The 21341-nt window shown below is 39.2% G+C and overlaps 1 protein-coding gene across 10 annotated transcripts in view; it reads left to right on the top strand.

Moving 5' to 3' along the window:
• Positions 1-4670, top strand: part of CPED1 (cadherin like and PC-esterase domain containing 1) — a 282194-nt gene extending 277524 nt beyond the window's left edge. For all 10 annotated transcript variants that reach the window (XM_021078989.1, XM_005673220.3, XM_003134738.4 and 7 more), the window contains one exon: positions 2525-4670. In XM_021078989.1, the coding sequence (XP_020934648.1) occupies positions 2525-2746 (222 nt within the window). In that variant the 3' untranslated portion in view covers positions 2747-4670. The remainder of the gene's footprint in view (positions 1-2524) is intronic.

Raw genomic sequence — 21341 nt, 5'->3', positions numbered from 1 at the left:
GAGTCAATCTTAAGTAGCATAATGGTGGTCCTATAGGAGGTGTTGTTAGGCTGACCCATAGAAGCTGGAAGAGACCCAACCATCCCTTTTCCTTTCTCAGAGATTATCTTAATGACTTAAATAAAAATATATTATCCACCTTCCCACTGTGATCTGACAAAATATTGGCAGTACTCCCCAATGGAAGCTACCTGCTTCAGCAAATACACAGGAAATTTGTATTTTTGTGTGTCCCTTTTATGAATCATGTTCAAGATTGCTGTAAGCATCTAAACTAGCGTTATCCAATATTTGCAATGCAACATTAAATACAACCCTGAAATCACACAAGATGTTAAAATAAGTTTTAAAGAACTTATAACTGTTTTGCATTGGGATGGACCTTTTTCTATTTTTCCTGTAATTAGCATGCAGATCATCAGGCAATTGCAAAAGCCAGAACTGAAGATAATGCTATATAAACAAAATTGACCTTATTTTGGCTTCAGAACACTGGAATAATATTTTTTCAGGGTTGAATGTAATATTTATGCTTAAGTGTTTCCTTAAATAAACTTCCTTAAGAGTGTTCACTAATCTTGCTATAGGTAAATACAAACTGCCTCCAAAATGGACAAAACCTCCAGGAAAACATTGGTGCACCTCCCCAGCCTATCATATTTAGCACACATAATAGAAATTTACAACCTTGGGACCCGGAATATTAATCAGTGGTTAACTGCAAACTGAGCTGTAAATTATGATCCAGAGGGATTCCGCATCACAACCCACTGATTTCACTGGACTTCTTAAGAGTCACTTCATCTGAGGCCTGATCATGAAAAGCCAAACTTCCTGTAGTTCGAGAAAAGTAATTCATTTCTTTGGGGTTAGCAGGGTATAATTGGCTTTAAAACCATTAGTATTATATTTTTCCTCCAAATGGGAATAGTTTCAATGTTTTTATGGTTATAAAGTAGTGCACATTCATTGTAGTAAAATTAAAAAGTCAAGACCAAAAGTTACCAAGAATGCTTTTTAAGTCTCCTTTAATTCCATTACCCAGAGATCACTCTTAACCTTTTGGTGTGGATCGTTACACAGAATTTCTGTTCAAATAACTCGTCTAAAATGGTTCGTGCTTACTTGCAACATAACTAAAAATGCTTATTTTTGAAATCAATATCATGCTACTTTTTTCAAATATTCTATATTGTTGAAACTCTTTTCTTTGTATTCTTTTACATGCGATCAAAAAAATACATACCTAATCATTATACCTCCTCAATAGAATTTTTAAAAAATCAATATGAGCTAGTTTTGCTTTCACTAGTTATCAGTAATAAATAATGTGTCCATATTGACTGAAAATGTCCTACAATTGCCTTAATATGATGGAATTAAAGATTTGCTATTCATTGGCCCAGATTTTCTCTTTTCCCTACTTCTCAACCCTCCCCCCTCTCTTGGTTCCCACCTTGTTTTCACTGGTCTTTGCTGCTAACAACCTGAGTTATATTAAGCCAATGGTTAAAGCTGGCAGTTATAGGATTTCACCAGAGCAACTTGTTATATGCTGTACAGATAGACAATAACTATGGCCTCTTCGTTTGTATGTGTGTGTTTTGATATTCATAAAATATCTGTGAAAAGAATCCCAAAGAAACTGTAATACATGTCGGCCCTGGGGAGGGAATTGAGTGACCAGAGGTGGGGCACAGAGATGGGAAGAAAGCTTTCTACACATACTCTTTTATGCTTTGTAAATGTTCTAAACGATTTTAAGATAAAAACACATCTGCATAGGTACAGGCATTTATAAAATTATTAGTTTAATAGAGCATAAGCTGTTCCTCCAGATTCTGTAACTTATGAAGCACCCAGAGAAATGAAACCACTAATTGTAACAGTGTCAGCTTATGGGTGTGCAATGCAAAAATATTTTCTCTTTTCTTTGAAAATAGTTTTAGTTATCATTCTCTAAAAGGATGCTATGACAGGTTTAGCATACCGTGTTTGAATTGATGACTCAGCAAAGGCAAGTCAGCGTCTCTCTTTGTGGTAACATCTGGCCTAAACACACACACACACACACACACACACACACACACACACACACACAGCAGTGTGGTAGAAAAACCATGTGAGACAACTCTTTAGTTGCTTTAGACATAGTTACCCTGAGGTGCTTGGGTTATGGGATGGAAATCCTGTGAAATTGGATTGTTATGATCATTATACAACTACAGATGTGATAAATTCATTTAATTTAAAAAAAGGAAAAAAATTTAAAAAAATAAAAGTAATTCACAAAGAGGAAAAGAAAAAAAGAAACGTGGCAGAAATTCTACTGTCAACCTTGGTCCTTTTTGAAAAATCGATTACATTGGTTCTCAGTCATGTCAATCATATTCATGCCCTTTGGGCAACATCTGCGTGATAGCGATGCTGTTCAGGTTTGTGAGGTAGTTATTCTGCTCTGTGCAGGACTCAAAGGTCCTTGATTTTGCCTGATTATTATTTTTTGTTTGCTCTTTATTTGCAGGTAGTGAAATCAAAGTTATCCAAAGAATATCATTTTATTAAAATAAAACGATCAAGAAATCACGTTGTGGGAAAATATTTCAGCAATCAAAGCAGACTACAACAACGACAACAAGACTCTGTAACAAATTTCCAATCACCCTATCATGTCAGAGGTCCGGTTAATCAGGTTTGCTCTGAAATCCTTCTCAGCAGGATATGTGCCAGTGAAAGACCTGCATAGACTCTGTGGAAGGACTGAACCTGGGATTGGAGACAAGCCACTCACCTGGACGATGGTCTAGAAGCCAAATCCTGTGCATCTTGTGTATTTTGGTTCCACCAGCCACGCTCAGGCACATCGGCACACATATAAACACCGAGGCACACTTAGCTTAAAAATATCACGCCACTTTTTTTTTTCCTAGAGCTTTAGCAAGTCAGAATGTGCACTTGGAAATCAGCTGGTTTCAAGATGAAGGACAGAGCTAGAAAAGAGTGACCTGAGTATAATCATAAACTAAAACCACCGTGGGCCAGGTATTACATTGTGATAAGAGGAATATAGACATTCGAGATGCAGAAAAAAGAAGATAATGCACTTGAGTCTTGGGTTATCTTTATCGGAGCCTTAATATTGAAAAGGGGAAAAAGCAATTCACATTCCACCTGTAAGCAGAGACTATGCTTGTGCCCTTTGCCAGGAGAAAACGTGGCCTTGATGAGGGTTTAGACCTTGCGAATCTAATGCTTATGAAAACTGCTTCTTCCTATACTTTAAAAATCCTATGACTGAAGGGAAAAGAGCGAGAATGCTCTTCCATGGAATTTTAAGGGATTCTAAGAGAGAGAGAGAAAGTACAGTGGATTGGGAATCTGGAGTTTTCGTTGTAGCGGCTTGGGTTGCTGCCCTGGCACGGGTTAGACCCCTGGTCTGGGAACTTCCACATGCTGTGGGTATGGCCGAAAAAAAAAATGTGCTATTTTACATTTCAAACACCAATATATTTAATTTTGCACTCTTTGTATTTTTCATAAACATTCCCTCCTAGCCTGTCCAAGAACTTGGATGGGTAACTGCAGACTAAGTTAATTAAATATGTAATTTTAAAGTGAGAAACTAAATATGGTTCCTCATGGGTTACTTTATCATGTTTCATTGATGATATTACCTGAGAAACCTTTTGTTTGCTGTTAGCGCCCTGTATAATTTAAGATTGCAATTATATTTTATGTAAATATTTTGCAAAGGATTAAGCATTTGCAAGTACATAGGCATTTATTTCCATAAAGCATTTGTCTGTGTCCACAAATACTACTATGTTACTAGAAACTATTTTAATTTTCCTGAGCAAATGTATCTAATCCAAATTTAGCATAGACATAAATTTTTTTAATAACTGTGGCATACATGTAAAACATATCTAATCCTAGTATTGAGAACTTTCCCTTCTGTGTTTTAAGTTCAAAAAGGTAAATTTCTCCATTGTACAAATGCTTTGTTGTGAGAGGACATCTCACAGTTACAATGGCTTTTAAAGGATCATTTTTCTTTTGGGGAAAAAAAAAAGCTGGGAAGGTTAATTCCATACTTGGCTGAAATTACTAAATGTACAAATACCTCAACCTCAATTTCATCACCATACAGAGAAATAAAACTATTTTGATTGAAAAGTTCCTTAGTAGGAATATCCACCTCATCTAAATACTCTATTTTTATACATATTTTTATATGAAAGTAAACATGAATTTATATTTAATGGTCTTAAATTATATCTAAGCACAAATATCACTTGATATAAACAATACATATCTGTATCTGACATGGTAAATTTTTTAAAAGAATGGTACAGAATTAACTTTTTAAATAAATGACTTTTCTAATATCTTCAGCGATATGCAAGCATCATTCTTGGGTGTTCAGTGATTATTTAATGATAAAAAACATTGCTTCTCCAATTCATATAGCTTCTCCATCATGTTTTAATGTATTACATACTCTGTAACAGAATTTCAGTCAGTGGATGTTTCTTATGGTTTCCTGTCAACCGAACTGCAGTGCCTTTCTGACTGAGGCTAGCCTGGCATTTACTTCTTCGCCATTGAAATAATAATGGATTTTAGAAACAATTGTAGTAATGCTATTAATAAATGTCTTACTAGTAATAGTCCGTGTTCAGAGAGTATGTTTTATTTTCCTTTCTACTGGCGGTCTGACCATATAAACAGTGACCCCTTGGCAAGATATCATCCAGTGTGGTTTAGTGAAATAACCATATACTTCTTTCCAATCCTGATATTCTCTATATTTTGATCAAATGATCTCCCTGCTGTACAATGACCAAAATGTTTGAGCACAGTGCAGGGATGAGTTTTAGTTATAACAGAAGGCACTGCAATGCTAGGAATCATTTTAGTGACTCCATTGGAAAAAACTACATTTTAGTTACCTTGAGGAAATAGATGTGTGTGTACATGTGTGCACGTGTATTTGTGTGTGCTTGACAAGTTCATAACTTGAGTGAGAAAAGACAGAGTAAGCATTTTAACATATTTTTAGAAGTAGAAGTTAAAGGAAGTGAATTCTTTTTGGTAAGAATTGATCAGGATCCAATCTAAACTAAACTAAACTAGAGAAAACATTTATCATATTAAAAGTCAAGAATAATTGAATAAGCATTTCCAAGCATCACTGTTGACTGTGCGCATGTGTATGCATTTAAAGGCACAGTACACTATTTGCCAGCCATCCAACTAGGCAGAGTATCCCGCAGGGGCATATGCAAAAGAATATTCACCATCGGCTTTACACTTGGATCATTTAATCTTCTTCGTGTAATTGCCTCCGTGCTGCAGTCTTCTCTACAGAACAATTCCCACTTAGAAAGTGTTGGGGGAAAATGATCACTGATTTTTGCAATGGAAATAGTTCTGGTAAAGTTTATGAGGGGGACTAATGCTGTTCTGCAGCTGTAATGTCTTCTTTTAGCTCCATTTCACTAAAGGATTCCAAGAAGAAAGACAGAAACTGGTAAAAAATTATGTAACTCAATAAAAGTTATTTCAAAGCCCTAATGCTTTGGCACTGCTGGAAGGGGGCAAGGAGGAGTGTCTAAAGCAGTAATAAGTAAGAGCTTAGGGAGATGCTCAGGGTTAGGATCTTATTAAATATTATCTTATGGGCTCCTTAATTTGAGCAAATACTGAAAGAATCATCAGTATCCAAAATTTTTCTCTGTGAATTTTCATCTCATAAAAAGAAAGTCAAAGTGTCATCAAAATTAGTGGCGAGGATTATTGTATTTCAAATGAGCAAACATAACTTTGAGTAAGCTTATATGGGCTGATAACTTCAAAAACATATATCCAAGTACAAAATGATACTATGCTACAGCAGAATGTACCCCTTTGACTGGATCAAGGAGTCTTTGCCAATACTGCTGTACTTTAAAAAAAAAAAAAAAAAAAAAAACACGTATCCACATACTTTGATTGCTCTTGGAAACTAAGGCATTTTGATAGATCACTCAACTTAAGGAGATGAACCAGAAGTTGTCGGAAACCCCAAAGCCTCACTAAAGACAGCAGGGCACTAACAGTCCCTACAAACTAGATTTTGTATTTGGCACAGCTTCCAAGATTTCATACTGTCAAAGAGCCTTTTATCATGTTTTTATTGCTACGGTAACTGCTATTATCAACTTCCATATTTCTTTTATGGTTCAGTCACTTGTAGGCTGGAGAACTCATTTTTTTCTAACTGATTCAGACCGTGCAGTCCCTCCTAAAATCACGCTCCATTTGCTTTCTTTCTGTTCGTTGAAATATAAAGAGTTTGTTTTATAGCTCCATTAAACGGTAGACCATTATGCTTTAACACACTCAATACACAATCAAAATATTAATTCTTAAAACTTACGAGGAGTATTGACTAGTTGCAAGTCTACCTGCCATGTAAATAAAGAAAATGACTTAAACCCAACTAACAGTGAGAATAAAATGAAAGCAGCCACTTTTAAAGAAAACACCGTAAAAGGATGCCTATAGGTTCATCATGTTTAGATGGATTAGGTTTAGAATTTGATTTATGCTGACTGGCATTTTCTCCCAAGTCCATAGCACTCTCTGCAAAAAACTATTTTCACTTAGTTTTTTTTAAAGTCTTTTTTTCCAACTCTTTGTGTCATATATCTGGGGAAGAAACTTCATTTTAGATTAGAGTTAATATATCTAACCAAGTTATTTTCTTAGGAAATTTATGGGTGGCATCATATTATTATCTTTCTTACATGGAAAAGTCATTCCTATAAAAATCATTAAAATGTTTAGTTTGTTTTTTTAAAAAAGGCAAGGTAATTACAATTGATTATAGGTACGTCAGAATTCAGAAATAACATGGTGATGTGAGCATAAGGTGTATTCAACTGATTCTCAACTTTGTAGTGATTTTTCTTATGGTTGGCTGGTGAAATACATCAATTTGATGAAGCTTTTAGTGCTAGGCTAAATCATTTAATGGTAGTGGTATGTGATTAATTTATATGTTTTGTTCAATTTTACTCTCATTTTTTTAAATAATAAAATCTCTTCAAAATCTTTAGATTAAAATCTCAGTATACAGCATCAAGGGCAACATTTTTATTTTCTTTCATCTATAATTTCATATTTTATTTGTCTGTAATTTAATATTTTATTTGTCTATAATTCATATGCTTTTAAATTATGAATTTGGACATTAGAAAAAAATTTTTAAGAACATTAAAATAAGCCTATGTTGCGAGATATGCCTAGTCCTGTATCCACTAATCCCCACTTAGATATAAGAGGTTGTCCAGTCCTCTGTAGATCTTCTTACATTAATAGCTGAAGGTTTAGGATTCAGGGCTCTTGATATCCTTTGTGGTAAATACATGGAGGTGAGAGGATGGAACAAAATGCCAACACTGAAGCCAGTGTGGCTTAGGTTAACCCATTAGGCCCATCACCATCAGAACAGGCTAGAAAGTGGAGCTACAGCAGCAGCCTTCCCTCCAGGAGACGGCTTCTTCTCTCACACTGGGCTCCAGGATGGATGAAAAATTATGAGCACTTTCTCCAGCTGCCTTTGACAGACCCTAGATGTCTCTTCAAATCTCTTCTCAAAGTCCAAGTCACTTTGGAGGGATTCCCAAGGAAAAAATAAATAATAATTTTCGATCTTTATTGGACCAAAAATTGTAACTTAGATTAACTAAATAACAGCTGAATGTGCCCGTAATGAAACCTTCTTATTTACAATCAGGAAAAACAGAAAGTGATTGCCAACCACCAATATAAAATAATCCTCTCGAGAACTTGAAATAGCCATCCAATGGCTAATCGCTTGATTTTTTTTTTTTTTCCATGCCTGGGATCATTCACACCACTGCTTGTCCTTACCTTTGCCCTTGCAGTGGAACGTGTGCAGTCTTTTCCACATGCATTTAATAGGTAATACAAGATATATTTTAAAACATACATTTTTACTTTCTCTTCCTTGCCTAATTACATGTAACACGAAGCGTATGTTTTAATGGGCATGAGCTCTCCAGTTTTACAGTATCATAAAAAGAGTTTATGGGCCTTTTGTTAAAAATCGGTGCCTATGTCATTGGCAGGGCATGAAATTATTTGCAGCTACTTCTTCTACTCATAAGATAAAATTTGGTCTGAATTAAGAATCCCACAGGGGGAAATTGAAACAATGCCTTTGTAGCCTAAAATGAGGTTAGTCATCAAATGACACAGATTTGGGTTCACCAGTTTCCACCACATGTGCATACCTCCCGGGGAAAACCTGGTCTCTGTTCATACTTGTCTCTAAAGAGTCCCCATTTCAGTGTTCACATTAGTTATGCAAAATCAATGGCATGTTTTTAAAAGGGTGTGGATACAACCAGAGCACAAGCTATCCCTGCCAAGAACAGGAATCATTTCAATAGGATGGAGTTTCCAGGGCCATGTTATTGGTAAACAGCCGGAACTCTCCTGGCCTCTTACCTTGTAAATAAATTGATATCTTCCATGAATTATGTATGGATTCTGAGATGAGGCTGATACAGACAGTGTATCTCAGATTTCAATTTCCCAGAAGAGTGGGCCATTTCAAGTGGGTGATTGGCCTAAGTGGTGCTTTTCTCTTTCATGGGGTCACCATTTGTCTTTGAAGTACCTAGTTGCTGGAAGTCAATTTCTTTTCCAATGGAAGCCTCCCTGGGCATCCTCTTCCATAAACTGTTATCAATTACAGTGAAAATAAATGCCTGCCCTTCACCACTGAGTGCTGACTTGTCATGCTGCCTCTGCAGACATGAAAGCACAAACGAGGCGGCCAAAACCAAGCTTTCTCTGGTTTGTGTCTGGGCAGAGTGTGTGTCAAACATGAGGATTCAGCAATGGGAATTCTGGATTATTTTAAACAAAAGCTCGTACTGAAAAAAAAAATACACATACACACATATGGGTATAATATACCTGTCTTTGTGTGCATACACATATACACAAAATAAAATAGATAATAGGAAGGAATCAAATAATCTCATGTCCATTGCATTCATTTCTTTAAAACATTCCTCTTATTTTTGATTTATAGCCCTGTGTAAAACCTTTAGAATAACAGGTTCTCCATCTCTGGGGTTCAGCCAGGTGCTCGTCTGGACAAGTGGGGAATGTGGTTGGCGGCCTCTGCCAAGCAGAGCTGGGAGGGGATGCGAGGGGAGGTGTCTGGGAGATGCTTCTCTAGAGAGGTGACAAGCCACTGAGCTGCCAGAAACCATCAGAATGAGAAGATGCTAGAAATGGCTGGACTCCGTTAGGATGGTCATGAAAGAGGAGAAAAGAAAGAGGACCAGGCTCCTGGGTGCCCTGCTGACAATAAACACGGATCCCTAGGGCTCCCCGAGGGAATGACTATTTGTGGGGATGCCTGGCTGAGTGCTGCCTCTCTCCCTCCACCTTCCTCTCCACCTCACAGCTTTTTGAGTGGCTCTGATCTCACAGGGCTTTCCCACTGGCCAAGGCTGACGTGGACGAGGGGTGAGAAGTCGGCTTAATTGAATCCTGTGAGCTGTGGTGAGGGCACCGGTGCATGGAAGGCACTTGGCGGGATTCCAGTTGTACAGCTCATTAAGCTAAAATGGAACTGCCTCCCCAAGTCGAATTTTTACTCAGCCTCCACCTCCCCGACTGGAATAATTTCCCCTATTTGTCACCTCGGCTGTCCTTGTGTCCGCCTCTGCAGTTGTACTACCACATGATATAATAATTCTCTGTAATCCCCTATTTATACACCCCCAACCTGAGCTCCTTGAGGCCTGGGATTGACTTTTACTCAAGTTTCTACCACACAGTACCTAACACAGAGTTGGAGCTCAGTGTATATCATTCTCTCCTGTTCCTTTCTCTGTCCACTGCCTCTCGGCTTTGATGCAAGTACCTCTAGGAATCTTTCTCTGATTCCCCAAATACTGGTCAAAGGGGCCTTTCTTTGAACTTCCTCAGCACTCTTTGTTTTCCCATTCCCACCCCAATCTTTTTCTTTGTCTGCTTAATAATTTGGACCCACTGGAATGTCAACTCCATGCAGAAAGGACTGAGTGATTTATTTGTTTGGTTGTGCTTATTTATTTATGTTTCACTGTTTTATTGATGTACACTTTACATACCCTAAAATTCATTCATGTCGAAAATTCATTGTCTTTCAGTCCATTTGCACATTTCCAACCATTGCCATCATATAACTTTAGAACATTTTTGGCACCTCCCCCCAAAAGAAATAGAGAAGTCACTCTCCACCCTTCCCCACCTCCACCCCGCTACCTTGGGCAACCACTGCTCTGCTTTCTGTTTCTATAGACTAACGTGCCCTGAATATTTCCCATAAATGGAGTCATACAAAAATGTGGTCTTTTGCAGCTGGCTTCTTTCACTTAGTATTTTAATCTCTGCATTCTCAGTCTAGAAATAAATTGCCTCGCATAGAAAAGACATCCAATGAACTTTTACGATATAAAAAAATACATGCACTCATCAACTCCGGCATTTTCTGGAGTTAGAAATTGTGCTCGAAAGAGAATTCCTCTACAAGGCTTTGATGGAGCAGTATGTTAGAAATAGTGTTCTTGCTTCCTGAAACCCTCTCTAGCAAGTGTTAATTGCTTGCTTGTTCCCCGGGGGCCCCTGGGACTGAGGTGGGACACTGAAGAGGCAGGTGGGGTGGGTGAAAACCACGTATGGAAGTTGCCCACCTGGGCTTTGGGGAAGCTGCGGGGCACTTGGGCTGCTGTTGACACCAGATGCCGGCCATAAGGCATGCAGTCCATGCAGGTCTGAGGTGCTCTGGCATCCTCTTCCCTGTACCCCCTCTCTGCTCATCTCTGCAGTTGCTCTTTCTGCCCTGCCCCCGATCAAAACTGGAAAGGGTTTGGTGAAGTCATGCCCAGGTTCCTTGAAACATCAGGCCCTATGCCTCAAGCCTTCACAAGTGCACTGAAGTTTTAAGAAAGGACAAAGTCCGCTGGAGTTTCAGGTATCTAGAAATGGAGTTGTTGGAGGAATGGGAGAGCATCACGTCACGTATCTGAAAGACTCTGCCAATCCCAAAAACAGAGGAGACAAGAGAGAGGCCATAGAGATGGCCCCAGAGTCATCTGCTAACCTGCCCATGGAGTGTGTGGGACAATGTCCACCCAGGCTCTGCCCTTCCAGCATGCATCCCAGGGGCCATGGCTTCTGATCTGCAGAACGATTCCTATTAACTTTCTTTCTCTACTGCGCTATTGTCAAAGGCAATATTAATGTAGCATCAAAATGTATCATTTTTATATCATAAATCTTCCTTTAATTTTATACATAATAAGTGCTTACAGATGCAAATCAAGTTTGAATGGAAGGATATAATGGTTAAAAGAAGTATTGGCCATATTGTAGTAATTTTGCAAACAGCTGTTTCAAGTTAACATATGTGTATTCCCAGTCTTGTGTATATGAGATACAAGTTAATGTCAACAGTACATTAACAATGCAAGTGAATTTAATTATGGAATTGAAAGCGCCACGGGTAGAGGGATCACATTTTCACTGAAAAGCATAGGTAGACATCTGTTTCTGGTGAGTTTCAAATAGGTACCTGCCTCTTTTGCTCTCATCAATTCCATAATTTTTTACAACAGTGGATTAACTAAAAGATTTGCCTGCGTATTTTTTCCTAAAATTAGGTGGCAGATATATTCTTCAGCAATTTAATTTTGCAAGCGGCATTACACGTGCCTTTTAAATATGAATTTGGGCAGTGTAAAGAATGATACTCTTACTTTCGCACAGAATTGTGACTAGAATTTGGGTCAACAGGAAAGTTTCCTTGCTTTCTTACCAGATGGCTCCCCACTGTGTCCACGATTCTTTATTTTACTAGATTCTTCAGTTTGAAATCCTTTTAATTAGTGAAAGCACTTACATTAACCTTCAGGGTCCCTTAAGACGCTAATATTCTTGGAAGGTTGGGGCTGCTAGACATTTCAAGTATGAGTGAATTTAATCACATTGTTTTTCTCCCGGTAGCTCACTAAATTTAATGCATTGAGTAAATACGAGGAATTGGGGCATAATTTGAAGGAAACCCTATTGCAAAACTTCCTCTGAGAGAAAAGAGAACCTGAGAAGCAAGGGGCATTGGCTGCCAGTGGGTCACTGTGCTCAAGTGCCATGCCATGTGCCAAGTTCACTTCTAAAAGCAGGAATTCAAAGTCATTTAGCACTGAGCAATGGGCTTGGAATATAGCATCTCTGAGGAACTACTGAAGGAATTCACATTATTAACAGGAAGAGGTGAAAATTTCAGAGCGACTCCCATTACCTACTATTGTTTGGCATTTTATCAACACAGTTTAGTCAGAAGACCCAACAGGAACTACATTTCTTCCTCCTCTACCTCTTCAATTGCTGGCTTCCACCACTCCCCAAAGCAACAGAAGATTGTGCTTGGCTTGCGTTGCACTGTTAAGCAAGAGCCCAACGCACCTAAAAGCAGGCCACTTACACAGTTGCCAGAGATGTAAAGCATTGTCAACTTGGAGACCATCACTTATCTGCTTGACTGTTTATGTCCATCCTTTATTGCTTAGAGGATTTGAATATCAATCCTACAATCTGGCTGTCATGCCGACTATCTCAAGGATTGCAAGGATCGAGGTGGCTGCTCTGGTGGGCTGAGTGTCCTAAGCCTTTTATCAATGCTTTTGGCTCCTCCGTGCTGGTGCATTTCTCAGAGAGAAAATGAGTTACATGGTCAAGTGTATAAGGACAATGGTCCTCGCTGTCTAGAGCTTCTGAACAAGCTCTTACAGATCACTTATATGAGAACAAATGTTCATCAAGCTTCTACGTCATGAATGGTCACTGGTAAACGAGGCACCACCAAAGAACATCATGGTGAAATTCCATGTTTTAAAGGACTTCAAAGGATTTTAAAAATTTGACTAAATAAGCTTATTGTCTCTGGCCTCCAGAGAAGAAAGGCAGTTTAGTGACCTGTGGGCAAACTATAAAAACGTCTATCCTTCTGCCCCACCATGCAAATACGAAGCATAACTGTTAACCCAAATACAGTGTGCTCGACTTTGCAGTGTTTATTTCTATGTTATGCTGAAAGATGACTGCTGGCAAAAGTTTTCCGGGGGCGGAGGGAGGTGGTAGGGCAAGGGGGCAGGATTCAAATACTTAAAACCACCAATTCTTGTGATCCCAGAAAGATCCTTTTTTTGGCTTTTTATTTTTTATTTTCTGGCTAGCACATCAGTTAGGAAAGCAAGCCAGATTTGGCCATTCGGAAGTAATGAAGGAAAGAAAACTAAAAAGAGAAAGCAAGAGAACACAAGAATAAGGGAAGGGAAAGAATGGGAGCAAGAGGAATTAAGGGGAGAAAGAAAGAAAGAGGTAGTTTAGAAACCTTAAGAAATGGTAGCAGATGTCATTTGGTGTCATGATCATCAGTTAGCCAAAAGGGTCTAGGATTTAACCACAACTTCAGCAAGTGGAGACCTTGCCACAGGCAACAATGGGTCATAGTCTCCAGCTGAAAGCTAACATTTTCAATTATCCAGATGTGTGTTTGGTTTTACAGCCATTAGGTAACTGAAATGCTGACGAAATACAAAGATGCTCTTAATCAGAGAAAGGCTAATTGTTGTCACAAGAGGAAAATGTCTTATTTTACACTAACTAATCTGATTAGTGGTACTTTGGAAACTGTCTTTGGAAAAGGACGAAGCCTTTCTTAGCTTAGTCTTCAGAATCATGAGTGTTTTCTTGTTTCCAGAATAAACCTAACCACAACAACTCAGTTGCTAATTGCATATCTTACATTTCCCAGTAATAAAATTTTTCCTTTATTTTAACCCAAGTGTTCCCAGTGTAGAAACCTCACCCTTTACGTTAACAAGATATTTCAGTGAGGATTATGTTAGATTTCCAGTGTGAGGCTGGTCATACTAAAACAAACCGACCAACAAACCCCCAAAATATTTAGACAGTAAATCCTTAGACTTCTCAAACCCTCTTCTCTGCTAAAGAACATTAGCCATTATCATCAAAACAGGAGACTAAAATATTCTTCTTTGGGGAAACTGATAGTCTGAGACAAGATATAAATATACTGATATTAAAGACTTGCTAATAAAATGATCCATTAAGATCACCCTAAAATAAAGTCCAAAGTCAAGAAGTCCTGGAGTTCCCGTCGTGGCTCAATGGTTAACGAATCCGACTAGGAACCATGAGGTTTCGGGTTCGATCCCTGACCTCATTCAGTGGGTTAAGGATCCTGCGTTGCCGTGAGCTGTGATGTAGGTCGCAGACATGGCTCAGATCCCGAGTTGCTGTGGCTCTGGTGTAGGCCAGCGGCTACAGCTCTGATTTGACCCCTAGCCTGGGAACCTCCATATGCCTCCGGAGCAGACCAAAAAATGGCAAAAAGACAAAAAAAAAAAAAAAAAAAAAAAAAAAAGTCCTACCTGTATGTTCAGAGCTAACTGGCTTATAAACACTACAGACATAATCATGAGCAAAACAAAGATTACCAGCTATCTGCGGCAAGTTTCCTTGACAGATAGAGATAAAGCAAACAGAACAGAAAAATGTGGAACAAGCAGGGAGAAGAAAATATAAAAAAAAAATTAATGAACTTTGTTAGGATAATGGCACCTCAAATATATTCACACCTGTATTGGTGTTTCAGAGCTGTCATAACAAAATGCCACAAATGGATTGGCTTAAAATAGCAGAAATTTATTCTCTCGCGATCTCATTTATTCTCTCTTAGAGGCCAGAAATCTAAAGAAGAAGAAGAAATAAAAGGATATCCGTAGGGCTGCAGTCCCGCTGAAGACCCTAGGGGAGAACACGCCTGGAGGAGCTCCAAATGTTCCCAGGGGCCTTGCTCCAATGTCTGCCACAATCTTCACACGGCCCTCTCCTTTTTCTCTTTGTCTCCTCCTTTGCTGTCTCTCATAAGGACTCTAGTCATCAGGTTTAGCCCCCCTCCCTATTCCCAAGATAATATCGTTTAAGATTCTTAATTTAATTACATATGCAAAGAAATATATTTCAGAAAATTCTAAATCAGATCACATTCACAAGGTCTGGGTATTAGGAAGTGGACATAGCTTTAGGAGGAGCCACCACTCAACCCGATACAATGTCCCACGTTCTGGAACCTATGAATATGCTACGTTATATGGCAAATGGGATTTTGCAGGTACGACTAAATTAAGGATCTTGAGAGGGGAGGTATTCCTGGATTACCCACATGATCTCAATGTAATCTGCAGAGTCCTTATAAAAGGAGGCAGGAGGGTCAGAGTCAGTGAAGGAGATGTGACAGAGGAACAGAGGTCAAGGTGATTCGAGGAAGGCAACCAAGTGCCAAAGAACGCAGGCAGCATCTAGAGGCTAGATTTTCCCCTAGAGCCTGCAGAAGGAACCAGCCCTGCTGACACACCACAGGCTTCTAGCCTTCAGAACTACAACATAATAAGTGTGTGTGATTTTTTTGCTTTTCTTTTTTCTTTTCTTTTCTTTCTTTTTTTTTTTTTAAAGCTGCATATACGGCATATGGAAGTGCCCAGGCTAGGGCTCGAATTGAAGCCACAGTTGCCAGCCACAGCCACACAAGATCTGAGCCACATCTACAACCTACACCGAGGCTCATGGCAATGCTGGGTCCTTAAACCACTGAGCAAGGCCAGGGATTGAACCCAAATACTCATGGATAATAGATTCGTTACCACTGAGCCACAATGGGAATTCTTAAGTGTGTGTGATTTTAAGCCACTAAAATTGTGAGAATTTTAACAGTGGTAATAGGAAACAAATCATATAGTCCAAATGATGAAAAGAAATCACACACCTTTAAAATTACAACAAGATATTATTTAACTGTAAAACAGGGCACAAAGCAAACTTAAAGAAGGACTCTTGGAAATCACACAGAGGCACACACACATATGCCCACACAAATGCATACTCACAAACACACATGCATAGTAGTAGAAATGAAAAACTCAACACAAACCAAACACAGTACAATTGAGAAAATCTCACAGAAATTAGAGAGAAAAAAAGAGATAAAAATTATAACAGATTAGCTGCAAAACTTACAGAATCAGAAAGTTAGTTGATCCAACATTCACCAAATGAAGGTTCTAGGAAAGAGAAAGAAGATAGAGGAGAGAAAGTCATCAACAAAACAATTTGAAAATGTTCTTCTGACAAGTGAAAAACATGCTTTTCATATTGAGATGGCCTCCTGAGAGTCTGAGCAACTGAAAAGATCCCCACAACTAGTCGTGCCAACATGAAATTTCCTAATATTGTGGAGAAAGAGAAGATCCCAAAAGACGTCAAAGGAAAAAAATTAATTTATCTACAGAGGATCTGGAATTAGAGGGTATTTTGATGTTGTAACAGTAACAATGGAAGCTAGAAAACAATGGAGAAATGTCTTCAAAATTTTAAAAGAAAATTATTCTTAACCTGGAATTCAATACTAGTCAAACCACCAGAATAGTATAAAGTGCTTTTAAGACAGGCAAGCTCTCCGAAAGTTTTTCTCACATACAGTCTTTCTTAGGAAGCTAGGGAGGATGTGCTGCCCCCGAACAGGGGACAGAACCCAAAATGGGAAATAGATGAGTCAGAAAATGAGGTTTCTACCAAGACACAAGGCAAATGTGATCTCTGGGATGACAGCAAAGCAGATCACAGATGACACTGGGCACCAAATACGGAGGCACTGGGACAGGTCGAGGGACACCGGGAGACGCTGTGGCGAAAAGATAAAAATGATGGACCTTCGGACGCATCAGAGGAGATTGAGCAAATTGGTGAGGTTTGGGGCTGGATTCACTGTAAGCACATAGAAACCAGACAAATAGGGAGGAAGAGCAAGAAAGGAAAAGGAAAATAATCACAGTACACAATATATAGCCTGGCATGAATAACATCATGTGTCATCATAATATAGAAACTGACTGCTGATCTAACCACAATTTTGAGATGTCCATATTGGGAATATAAAGCACAGAAATGCACATTTGCAAGATGTGGGGAGCAGTGAAAGACAGCAAATCCTCGGCTTCTGCAGGGGAACGTCACAGGTAACGCCTAAAATTTTCAAAATTAGGAAGCAGCAATACAAATGTGATATTTAACATGTTGGAGCAAAATACCAAAAGAATTCAGCTAAAAGAGCTAAAAGTTATTACTTCTGGGGAGGGGTATATGAGCAAGTGGGAAAGTGAGAAACTGCTGTTTTTCATTATAAGACTTAGAGAATTGTTTAATTATGTCATGTATATGTTTTTTTTTAACCTGTGAAATTGTGAGAATTTTGGTAAGAGGATCATATTATTTAAATTGTTTTGCAAAATTCCATTGAATTGTTGTTGTACTCCCTTGATTAAATTACTGAACAGTACATAGAGTTTAAATACAAGGATAAGAGGCGCAGAAAGATTCCAAGAGGCTACTGCATAAAACCAAGTCAGAAAGATAAGCAATGCTGCCTGAGCTTAATCTTTCTAAAAGGTTCCTCTGTTTTCTCCAGCTGTGAAATATATTTATGACTTTCAGCTCCTTTCTTTTGTTCATTTTTGAATACCAAGTCGACACACCTTAAAGCAAGCAATTAATGAAAATAACCCTTCATTGTGAATGTTATCAAATGACTTATCCTGAAAAAAAATATAGCATATTCTTTTCTATGCCATCACAAGCAGTTCTAACATGTTTTGTCTGGTCTGAAAATGTATGTGACCTATCAGCAAATAATTGTGCATGTGAAATAAACATTTCTCCAACGTTTTTATGAATATCTATATACATCATTATTGTAATAGAATTCTCAAATTCAGTCTCCCGATGTTAAGCCTCCTGTTGATTGCTTATTTTGTGACTTCTCCTCACAAATCTTTCTAAACTTGTATTGATTATTCTAGACCACCCACCATGCTTCTGGACCACTCACCTGAGATGGGCCTAGTGCTGCAATGGGCACGGATGTGCCAGCTACGAACCACTCCCTACCCTGATGCCAATTATCACTGAGTAGCTTCTTTTCTCTGATGAACTTGCTTTTTCTGCATAGCTTGTTTTTTCTCAGAATACAGTCTACAGCATCTGTGTCATCATTATCCTGCCTACAGCTTCCATGAAGTTTCTTTTTTCTTTTTTGGCCATGCCCATGGCACACAGAAGTTTCAGGGCCAGGGATCAAACCTGCGCCACAGTTGCTACCGGAGCCACTGCAATGACAACACGGGATCCTTAGCCTTCTGTGCCACTAGGAAACTCCCTGTTAAGGTTCTTCATCTGCCTGCCTATCTGTCTTGAAGGTCAGGAATGCTACATTTTACAGTAAGTAGCAGACTGATTAACTTGCTCTCTCTGCCCAAGGACGAAAGGACAACCTTCAATGTTTCTGTAGTCTCACTTCTTTCTTCCACAGTGAGGAAATCTGTACCCTATTTCCCCACCTCACTGGTTACTCCCCCCGTGAGGAGAAAGAGTGGCCAGTTGGTTGGTACGTGTCAACAGGGGGTACCTCCAAAGTAAGATGGCTCCACTTCCCTGCTTCCTAGACCTGGATGTGTGGGGATAGACAGAGCTCTCCTCTCCACTTCCTGTTGCTTCAGGCCAGCCTCTTCTCTCAGGTCCAGTTTCTCAGCATGAGACTGGGTGGATCTATTGGATCAGCCTTGCTGTCTTCAATTCAAGGGGAAGGAATAGAAAACTTCATTTTGTATAATCTAGCTCGACCAAGAAGCCTTACACTGAATAAACCTGATACTTTGCCCAAACCAGTTCAGTTCTCTGTGTGCATGCTTTATTCATCAGAACCCCTGGGGCAGGGAGGGGAGGGGAGTATCAAGGGTAAGATTCCAGCCTTGAACCCCACCCCGGACTGCCAACAATTACTCTAAGATTGAGATATGCTGAAGGCCAAATCAGTTCCTGAAGGAAAACTCCTTTCAGCCAAAGCCGGCCATAACTCAGTTAACCTATAAGGCAAATATTAGCTCTCTCCCCCAAACAGCATTAAAAAGTGGCTCCACTCTATTTGTCTGGGGCTGGTTTTGCGAGCGTGCCCTGGGGATTCCAGACAATACGCTGGTGCTAAAGTAGCAACTGGAATCTTTTACCCAGTCGGCTGGACTCAGGCTCTGTTCTGGCACCTGGCCCAGTATATCAATATTGTGGTTTCCAGCCCATTTTGGAAGCCGCTTCACTAAGCCATGTGACAACCCCAAAAGTTGGTCTGGCACCAGAAGACTTCATCAGATTGCGAACTTGAGAGCCCTGAAGCCGGCTGTTTTTGTATTGATGCCTCCCTTCCCATAATCATTAACAGAAAGTGAGGGGGCTCCAGTTGGAACACACCTCACACCTTCTACGCCAGTTGTGTTTACGTCTCTGAACCCTCGTAAATCTCCTGGGTTCTGAGCACTTGCCTACTCAAATAAAAGCACTCTCTGGAGAAAACTCCAGTAAGAGTTTGAGTTATTAACAGAGCTCAACATGGGTACCTGGAAGGAGCACGTGGCACGGCTACAGATGGGTCAAAAAGATTTAAGAGTATCTGTTTATTTACCGATTTTAACACTACCAGAAACCAAAGCTGCCAATACTCCAGACACAGCCATCTGGTGATCCCCTTGGAAACTGTGCAAACCATGTGGCACCGACGAATGCAATGTACTAGGTACAAGTCATGGCGAATTTCCAGTTGAAAAGTGGCAAATTAGTAGATTATGTCACCGCTGACAGCTCTCAACTTTATGCTTCATTCATTCCAGTGTTACAAAGAGAGATGCCTTGTCTGTCAAAACAGCAACTACACAACCATCATTTTGAATAGCTACTACGCACTTACACACTCAGCCTTATTGGAAATATGGGGGGGGGGAATTGCCAAAGAATTATTCATATTCTTTGATTTGAACAGGTTTATAATATAATTGGTGGCACTGAGGCACCTTAAACCATCAGAAAGCACAAGTAAATTCAGTGATAAATTTTCTGGTGGGTGCCTCAGAGGATGTAGAAATTAGGCAGAGAGGCATGACAATGGTTAACTATGGAAAGCTCTCTGAAGTGGTCTGACCTAAAGAATGGCCAGGTGGGCTTGGGGAGGTAGAAAAAGAAAGAAGAAAAATTCTAGGGGTTCCCCGGCAGCTCAGCGGATTGGGGATCTGGTGTTGTCACTGCTGTGGGGCAGGTTTGAGCCCTGGCCTGGGGAATTCCGCATGCCAAGGGCACGGCCGAAACAATCAAACAAACAAAAATTCTAGACACGGAGTCGGTATTTCCTAAGAAATCGAAATAGAAACAGGGAGATGGTGCCTGTGGAAAAGGGCAGAAAGAAAATGGGCTGCCCAGGGAGAGAGAGTATGAGGAAAGAGAGTGAATTTAACAAAAAAAAAAAAATGACTGCTTGGACAAATCCTGATGGAAGGATTTTTAGAAGTCAAACCAAAGGGTTTAAAACTCAGGTAGGAGTAAATCATTTAAAGTTTCAATGAGGAAAGTGACAAAATTAAGGTTGAATTTCAATGTGATTCACCTCTGTGTGAAGGTGAACAAACAGCAAGGGGTAACTGTGGCTTGACCAGACTGAATAAACTCTACTTCAACGGGCTGCCCACCCAGAATGAGGACAATAGCCAATGTTTAAAGACAATAGCCAATAGTTAAATTCAATACAAAGTCATTTTCAGCATTTGCTGATTTTCTGACTGGCATCTTGTTGACAGCAGGATATTTATTCCATCACAACAATGAAATGTAATTACACAGACCACCGTTAGAATAAGACAGACACCGTCAGTTCTTTCTAAATGACTTTTCCCTCTAAGTTTTTTCCCTTAAAGTTTGATTGCTCGATTTTAATTAAAAGAAAAAAAGAGAAAATTCTTTTTTCCCTTATAGACATCTCAGTGATCTCTCCATAAATAGTACTCAAAAAAATGGAAAGTCCAGATTCTTGAAATAGTTTCCTTGATACCTTATTAAAAATCAATCATTATTTATTAACTGAATTGTTTTCTTTTATAGAATTCAGGAAAAAAAAAATTCTGAAAAGGAGCATGGGAAGATTCAACATTCTCCATGTATTTCAGTTTTGATAAATTAGTGACCATTTTCGTTTGTCAAGGATTATGTGTTACTTTTATTCCCTCATTCCGAAAAGATTGCATAACCAGTACAAATACCACCAGAGATAAGCCACTTTCTACTAAGGTTTAAGGAGGCTTCTTCAATCTTAATTT

The sequence above is a fragment of the Sus scrofa genome, chromosome 18 (genome assembly GCF_000003025.6).
Source record: "Sus scrofa isolate TJ Tabasco breed Duroc chromosome 18, Sscrofa11.1, whole genome shotgun sequence".
Lineage (NCBI taxonomy): Eukaryota > Metazoa > Chordata > Mammalia > Artiodactyla > Suidae > Sus > Sus scrofa.
This window is presented reverse-complemented; position numbering and strand designations above follow the sequence as displayed.